This window comes from Thermomyces lanuginosus, assembly GCF_041956635.1.
Source record: "Thermomyces lanuginosus strain ATCC 200065 unplaced genomic scaffold VTN49scaffold_31, whole genome shotgun sequence".
Classification (NCBI taxonomy): domain Eukaryota; kingdom Fungi; phylum Ascomycota; class Eurotiomycetes; order Eurotiales; family Trichocomaceae; genus Thermomyces; species Thermomyces lanuginosus.
Genome location: NW_027192365.1, coordinates 1,158,629 through 1,167,522, shown reverse-complemented (window position 1 = coordinate 1,167,522; position 8,894 = coordinate 1,158,629). Strand labels below are relative to the sequence as shown.

General features: G+C 54.5%; 1 protein-coding gene across 1 annotated transcript; it reads left to right on the top strand.

Moving 5' to 3' along the window:
* Positions 1–442: 442 nt before the first annotated feature.
* VTN49DRAFT_4473 (uncharacterized protein) lies at positions 443–8,723 on the top strand (the record flags this gene model as incomplete). The annotated part of the gene is made up of 6 exons (XM_069412423.1): positions 443–452; positions 603–1,423; positions 1,478–1,708; positions 1,765–5,064; positions 5,130–6,146; positions 6,210–8,723. 6 exons carry the CDS (start codon positions 443–445, stop codon positions 8,721–8,723), a joined length of 7,893 nt encoding a protein of 2,630 aa, XP_069267668.1.
* Between the last annotated feature and the right edge of the window lie 171 nt (positions 8,724–8,894).

Here is an 8,894-nt window from a genome sequence, read left to right as displayed (position 1 = left end):
AAAAAAACACAGGAAGCCCCACGATGGAGAGAATGAAGGATCCTCACGTGACTTGTTTCTGGAAAGTCTCGACTTTCGATGACCGACCTTCCATTCTTGGGCCGCATCTTGGGCACGCCAAAATCCTGGAATAAAAAAAATGCTCGCGCAAATTGTAGATGCAGGTACAGAGAGGACAATGCCTCAAATTCCCTCTGCATCCTTTGTTCGCAAATTGTGAGCAGGTCGGCCGCGAATGATTGGGCTGTTGATTTCTCTTACTCGGTGGAGCACCGAGCTGAGGGTAGGCTTACAACTAGAAGCTCATCCCTAGAACACATCTTCAATTCGATTAAAGACACGAGACTTGAGTACACGAATCAATCGCCCAGAACATGAACCAGAACCGAACGACTTGGTGAACTCCAGCTCTTCGGAGCGGTATACGTTGCTGTCGTGGCAGATGCATGGCCGTAAGTGTCATCGGGTCGCCTCTCCCCTATGCGAGCCCTGGCTGCAATCCAGCACCCCGTACAGACAGCAACTCATGCCCTTTGTCTCCGGATCGCTCTCTTCATAGCCAGCGGGTCGCGCAATGCAGTCTTAACTAAGTGCCGGTGTAGTCATATCGCACCATCCCGGTTGGGAGGCCTCTTTCATGCAACAAGCCATGCCCCTCGCCCCGGACGAGACAGCCATGTCGCACCATCCCCAGAACCCGACGTCGCCGCCGGATCGGCTGGCGATCCGAAACACATCCTCCGGTCTCAATGGGCGCCATAGCAGAGAACCGTCCGCAACCGTTCCGAGAGGCAGGCCCGCGGATCCCGCATCCCTGCACGTTCCGACGTCCTCATTTCAGCCCCAAACGCGAAGCCGCGGACAATCCCATTCGAAGAGTCCCGAATCGGTCTCCAATCGCCCCGCAGGAAGCACCGGACATGAACTGCCGACAATAGAGCGGAAGCCGTCACTGTCCTCGTACGAACATCATCGAAAAACGTCTATCGTTCACGGCATCCAGCATTCACGCGATCCAAGCTATGCCGCATCCGTGTCCTCAGCCAGCCCACTAAGTCCCGAGATTATTGCGACAGCAAACTTGGGATCGCACAACAGCGGTGCGCCGAATGCAGAACCGACCATGTTCGCTCGTTCAGAACAGCCAGACGTCCCGCCAGCTCCTGGGTTTGGGAGCTCCCAGACCAGTTTGATGGCCCCCAGCCTCACACCAATCAAGGACGATGATAGCTCCGGTGAAGGACCCAGTCCGACCAGCACCGGCAACAGTCACAGCAATAGCGGTAGCAACGACAGTGGTAGTAAGAAGATGGCTACCGGCGGCAAGGTGCGACGAGAACCCTCTCACGGCCGAGGGCACTCTAAGCATCAATCCGAGTTCAAGACAGTCGGCGAGTACGCCCTGCACCACCTCTTCAACTCGGTAGGTCTGCCTCGTCCACGTCGTGCGCGAAGCCGACTGACTCATGATTGTCAGTTCGTGGGTTACGCGGATGCCAAAATCAACCAGAGCATCCTGCGGGTTGGTGAGGTCGAGTCGCCGGTCGAGGAAGTCTGTGGTGCTGGGGTTGATCCTGCATTTGACCAGATTATATCTGCATTGGGGCACATTGCTCGGCAAAAGCCGAAGCCATTGATTGATACAATCATGCTCTGGCGAAAAGCAAAAGGTGAAGCTGCCGCTGCAGCAAAAAATGCGGCCAGTCAGGTAAGAAAAAGCCCATCCTTCATCATTGGACTCTGCGGCTAACAATCAGTGCTCAGGCGCAGAGACCCTCCGAGATGGGTCCTCATGTACGCCGACATACGGAGCCAGTTAGTGCATCAGACACAGAACTGAATGGCGACTACAATCCTCCGCTCCTGCCGCAAGCGGATGAAGCTCAACTTGCTGAGAGACGCGCCACAGTGTCCGTATACTTGGTCTGCAGGGTGTTGATTGAGATCTTCAATCAAAGCACCCCGGCCGCGATCGGACCCGAGATGACCGAGAAATTAGAGGACATCGTTTTTGGGCAGCTGAAACTGGTCGACCCCGAGCAGATCGCGGTATCACCATTACGCATGGCCAACTGGCGAATCTACGGCGAGTTCCTGGGTAAGATGAGCGAGAATAACTTCATCAGCGTCACGGCGCGCTTCATCACCGAGCTGGATAAGTATCAAAAGGAAGCTGCCCGTCACGGTCAGACCCGCGAAATCGAAGCAAGGGTAGAGCTGCTTGTCCTGGGAATGCGGCATATTCGGATTAGAACCTATCCGGAGGAGGCCTGGAGCAAAACTTGCGAATTTATGCGGTCGTTGGCCCGACTGTTCGTGCAATCCCATGGACAGAGAGTGAAGCAGGCGTACTGCTATGTGATTGAGAAGTTCCTCCTCTCAATCGCCTCTAATCCGGCTTGCGACCTGGCTTCACCACGATGGAAGGAATTCCTCGAAATCATCACACCGCGGCTGACGGAGATGCTGGCAAAACCACGACACTGGACCACCGTGTTCCCCATCCACAGCATGCTACTTTGTGTCTCGTCAAAGGATGTATTCGCTTCGCAATGGCTGTCCTTGGTCCTGAGTCTGCCTCCAAAGCTGAAGGAGCGGCCAACCCGAGGGATTGCCTTACAGGCTATTTGTCGCCTCCTCTGGACGTACTTGTTCCGCTATTCAGACTCACCCAGTGTGACACTTCGTAGGGTCGAAGAGGTAGTCAAGGTGATACTTCCGCAGGGCAAAAAGACCTACCTGTCCACCGAACCGGCAGTGGCAGCACCAGTCATCCAGCTTATCCGGATGATTGGTTTCAAGTTGCCGGACTTCTGCTTCCGCAGTATCATCTTCCCCCTGATCAATTCGGAACTATTTCTTTCGGGGAGGGACCTCCGAATCGAGCAGATGGAGCCGGAAAAGATGGTGATTGGTATCCGCTCGTTTTTGGCCATCATGTCCGACATGGAGGGTGGTGATCAACTGTATCCCCCATTCCCGGCCGGCCCAGTATCAACTCACTTTGTCGATATTCCTGGCTTCATTCTTCCTCCTCGGCCTCTGCTACTGGCAGAGCCGAGAGTAGAGCTGTCCAACGCATTCAGTGAGGCCATGCCGCCACGCCCCGTGAACACGTCCAAGCTGGGAGATGTTGCCAGGCAGTATTACGCCCGCTTCTGCAAAATTCTTGGGCAAATCACTCTCCTCTGCGACAATGCATTTGGGGGTCAGGCTGCTTTGGATGAGAAATTCAGCGGCTCGACACCGAAGACACCTATTTCGGAGGCCTTCAGCTTCGGCAGGAGGGACGACCATGCTACCACGGCGGACCAAAAGCAGAGCTTCTATGACCTCCTCCATGTTGCTGTGCAAGCCTTACCCCGATGTTTATCAGATGACATTCCTGTCAAGCCATTGATCAACTTGCTCTGTACGGGAACCGCTCATGTTCACCATAGCATTGCGAAGTCCTCGGCCGAGTCTCTCAAATCCATTGCGCGTCAGATGCACGCTCAACAGGTAACGATTGGTTTCGCTCGCTTCATCTTCAATTTCGATGCCCGGTACTCGACCATGTCGGACGAGGGCATGCTGGGGCCGGGTCATATCGAGTCAACGTTGACCCTGTACGTGGAGCTCCTGCGAATTTGGATCGAGGAGATTCAACAAAGAGCAAAGGAAGCGGCGAACGACTCTCCCGACGGTGGGAACCGTGCCCTCAAGCTGGATCTGTCGAGTCTTCTCGCGTATGTTGACGAGATTGAAGCACATGGCCTCTTCTTCCTCTGCTCGCAATCTCGGAGGGTGCGCGCGTTCGCCATCACGGTGCTGCGACTGGTCACTGAATTCGATAACGCACTGGGCAAGAAAAACACGCGAATCATTCACCTCCTCGAGGCGGACTCGCATCAGATCATGGATCTGAATGATGAGCAGCTGACTGTGGCAGAGCAAAGCCGATTGCAGAAGGGTAAGCGACGGAGTGCGTCGCACAACACCTTGATTGAGCTCTGCAGCAGCGAGGTATCGTACGACTCTACCCTATGGTTTAAGATCTTCCCGAACATCATTCGGGCCAGCTTTAACACGTGCCCTGGTGCGGTAGCATTGGCTCGGGAGATTGTCTGCGCGCGACTAGTTCAAATGCATAAGACCATCACCGCCCTCGCAGAGTCACCCCGGTCCCCACACACAGCGCTGGACATGGGTCACGGGAGGTCTTACTCTCAGCGTAATTCCACTGCAGAAATCATAATTGAACAGTGGAGGCTGTATCTTGTCATGGCTTGCACAACCCTCAACAGCATCGGCGCGCAGTCCCAAAGCCAGCTCGCGAATGCTCAGCATGCACGCAAATCTTCGCGCGGTGGCCAAACCGCTCAGGACAAGATCGGCTCGGCACGAGCTCTGTTCGCATTCGTCATTCCGCTTCTTTCTGCGCCCTCAGAGTCGATTCGCGCGGCTATTGTCGCGGCACTCGGGTCGATCAACAAGAATCTCTATCGGGTACTCCTGGAATCTCTTCAGTATGCGGTAACGACGTGTAATGAAGAGGCAAAGCTTCGGATTGGCACCCATCATCGTACGCCCAGTGGTGCTCGCCGCAACCGCAACACGGACCGACTGCGGACAGAGGTCACGCACGTGTACAAATTGACGTCGACCTTCCTCAGAGAGCCAGATGTGCACAATGACGACTGGATCGTCAACAACCTTGTGACGTACACCAAGGACCTACGAATCTTTTTGAGTGATGCCGAGGTTCAAAATGACTGGGAGTTTCAACGGCTGCGGTATCATTACTGCGGCCTGATGGAAGAATTATTTGAAGGCATCAACCGACGCCCAGATCCTTCGCGCTGGATTCCTTTTGAAGCACGGAAGTCGGCATTTTCTCTGATGGAAGACTGGTGTGGCTATTCTCCCAACCAACATCAGATCGCTCAGAGAGAAGATCATATGCGCAAGCTGGCCCTTGCGCAGCAACATGAGTCCGGCGAGCTCCGAAACACCGCGGCGGCAATGGAAATCGAGAAGAAAAACCTTCGAGCGGCGGCACTGAGTGCAATGGCATCGCTCTGCGTACGTCTCCCGCTATCCTCTCCCTCCTTCCTTCTTTTACACCCTGTCTAACTTCATTTGCACAGGCGGGACCCGTGAGTATCACAACGGAGAGTGGCACCATTCTCCAGTTCGACGTAGGGCGGATGTTGAACTGGATCAACATCATCTTCAGCAGCACAGTTAGTGATAAATGGCACGCCATCGGTCGGCGGGCACTGAAGAATTTGATTGTGCACAACAAAGAGTATCCTTACTTGCTCGAGCGCACTGTGGAGATGTGTTACCTTGCCGAGCGGCCAAAGGCTCTGGAGAGCTACTGCGACGTGGTGACGCAGGTCCTGATCGAGGAGACCAACTATCCCCTCCCGTTCTGGCGGATTCTCGGAGCAGTTCTATACACTCTGGGTAACCAGAATCGAGAGATCCGAATGAAGTCGGCAAAGCTTCTGAGAATACTGGAGGAAAGACAGCAGAAGAGCTCCCGCCTCCAGGATTTCGAAATTAGCATATCCGACAAGACAACAGCTGTGTATAAGATGGCGCAGTTCGAGACATCCAAACGGCTTGCATCACAGCATTCCGATTTGGCGTTCACGATCTTTTCCGAGTTTTCTCTTCATTTCCGCAGTCTCCAGCCGGATGGCCAGCGGAATATGGTTGCAGCGATCTTGCCCTGGGTGCAAACGATCGAGCTGCAAGTCGACACCAATAAGCAGCCAACTGCGAGATCGTACATGCTCCTGGCGAATCTGTTCGAGATTACGATCCGAAGCAGTTCCATCTTACCAAACGAGGTGCAGGCCCTATGGCAGGCTCTTGCCACGGGTCCGCATGGAGGTAATGTGCAAGTGGTTCTCGACTTCATCATCAGCCTCTGCCTGGATCGTAAGGAACAAAACTTCGTCGAGTACGCGAAGCAGATTGTGGTGTTCTTGAAGTCGACGCCCGCAGGCTCGAAAGTCATTGAATTCCTCCTGATGCAAGTGAATCCGAAAAACATGGTTCAAGAACGCAGGGAGCCACTTCCAACACCGACGGAGATTCCAGGTTTGCCGTATGTTGCCGACTTGAGTGAGGCATTACCAGTTGGTAACAAGCAAGTAAGTTTCTTCCTATAACATTATACACATATTGTCGTCGCATTTATGCTGACTCCAATCTAGGCTGGGCTGTCTCTTGGACAGCTTTCCATGATCTTCCTGGTAGACTTGATCATCGCACCGGTGACTCTGGCGCAGGAGGATGTGATCAAGTTGCTGCACGTGGTGTTGATTCTCTGGGATCACTACACATTGACCGTGCAAGAGCAGGCCCGAGAGATGCTGGTTCATCTCATCCATGAGCTTGTTGCGTCCAAACTTCAAGACAATGCATCTCCTGAGATCCGGAAAGCCATGGAAGACATGGAAGACTTTGTCGAATCAATTCGTAAGAACGAGTCGTCCGTGGTCTGGGAATATGACGACAACAATAACGGCAAGGACGAGGAAGACGATGACAACCGGGTGCCCGCTGCAATGGCTCGCGTGACGCGAGAGGCCGTCAAATTTTTCGGTCTCGCCTACGAAGGAATCGGTGACCTTTGGTCAAGAGAGGCGCTGAATTGGGCGACGTCGTGTCCCGTTCGTCACCTAGCGTGCCGGTCATTCCAGGTCTTCCGCTGCATCTCGACAGCGTTGGATTCAGGCATGTTGGCAGATATGTTGGCTCGGCTCTCGAACACGATTGCGGACGAGGAGACGGACTATCAGACGTTCTCGATGGAGATCCTGGCGACACTGAAGGTCACCATCAGCTCTCTTGCACCCCAGGATCTCATGAAATACCCTCAACTCTTCTGGACGACGTGCGCGTGTCTGGACACGATTCACGAAAAGGAGTTCAAGGAGAGCATGGGTATGTTGGAGAAGTTCCTGGACAAGGTGGACATGGGTGATCCGAATGTGGTCGCAACCTTACTTGAGAGCCAGCCCCCCAGATGGCAAGGTGGGTTTGAAGGTGTGCAGGGTCTGATCTACAAAGGCCTCAAGTCGTCTGAGTCGTTCAACCGCACTCTGCGCTTGTTACACCGCTTGACTGCGCTGCCGGACAACGAGTTGGTCGGCGATAGCAAGCGATTGTTGTTTGCGGTCCTCGCTAACCTCCCCCATTTCCTCCATCAATTCGACCTGGAGACAAGTGATCCCGAGATCCTTGACCGTGCCAACCTCCTAGGCCAGGTTGCGGAGCGTCAGGGTTATGAGCATCTCGCCGCTTACCTGACGGGATTCGCCAATGGACAGTGGAAACGCAACCATGGGGACTTCTTGCAGCATATCATTTCAGAGATCCGGAGGAACTACTTCCCCGAATTGAACGTGCAAAGTCTGGTGTTCGTTATGGGTCTCTTGACGAACGCAACCACGTGGTTTCGCATCAAGACCATGGCCATTCTCGATGTCTTGATCCCTGAGATCGACATGCGACGTCCCGAAGTCACCTGCCATGGACCGGACTTGATCTCTCCGCTCCTTCGGCTGCTGCAAACTGATCTTTGCCCGCTGGCGCTCAGGGTTCTGGACCGTATCATGACTGTGTCTGGCAACCCTATGGAACGCCATCATCTCCGGATGAGCATGGCCTCGTCGTCCTCATCTCGCGCCATCCGGAAGGAGTACGAGCGAATTCAAAGTCTATATGGCATTCCGGAACCTACTGGCTGGTCCATTCCGGTTCCGGCAGCCCAATCTGCCAACACACGGAGCAACGTCCACGCCGTGTTCTACACGTGCGCGAAAGGCGATCAAACGGAGGCCCCACAGGTAGCCACCCCAGAAGTGGAATTCCGAGCGGACGAATATGGCGACTCGTTCTTCCCAGCGCTGCGGGCTGATGCCACGAAGTCGTTTGAAACCCATACCGAGAACATGGGAGACATCGTGTCCAAGCTCGACAGCTTGGACGATTTCTTTGACGAACAAGAGCTGCAATCGTCCGCCATGACATCCATGCCCGATTCCAGCATGCTCAACACTGCCCATCTGTACGACCAGCAGACGGCGCCCATCCTGCGCAAGTCGCTCGCGCGGACTGCATCCACATCATCATTCCATAACGGCTTGGCAGAGACTTCTCGACCGGCGACTCGTCTGGACGGTATGATCGGCATGAATACCTCGGCAACGCTCGGCTCGCAAGCGTTCGCCAGCAACGGCGGTGGAACACTGGCCGTGAGCACGCGCCCTGCGATGCATAACCGGTCGGTCACGTCTCCGGCAAACCATCTCCCATCGCCGGTGGCGAACAGCGGCTCGTCCGGCATGAACCAGAATGGTTTCGGCAGTGAGGCCGCGTTCTTCTCAGACAGCGAGATGGATGACGCCTCCTACTCCGATCTCGACGATCGTCCTCACCTGATGATGGCTCCGCCATCGGCTCGCGGCATGTCCCACGCGGCCGGGCGCAAGGGCTCGGAGAACACGCCGTCGCTCGAGTCGATGATCCGCAGCGGAATGCGGCGTCTGACCGGCAACTCGATGTCCAGCCGCGAGCGAGATAGGCAGCGTGATCTGCTACGCGCCCAGCAGAGGGCAGCACAGCAAACCGCTCACTCGCCCAAAGTGCCAAAAGTGCCACCAGAGTATCTGGGAGGACCAGGGCCGACCAGCAGTCCCTCGTCGCCGGGGCCGAACCAATAAGTTTTTTGATGTCGCTACGGTTACGTGTTAATGTCCACTTGCTACTTGCATTTATCGGCGCGCAAGGGTGATTCCGTTGTGTTCTGTGATGTTATTCACTTTGTTTCTGATCGTTATCTGTTTGATTTTTTTTTTTTATTTTTTTTTTTTCTTTTTTTTTTCCCTGTATTC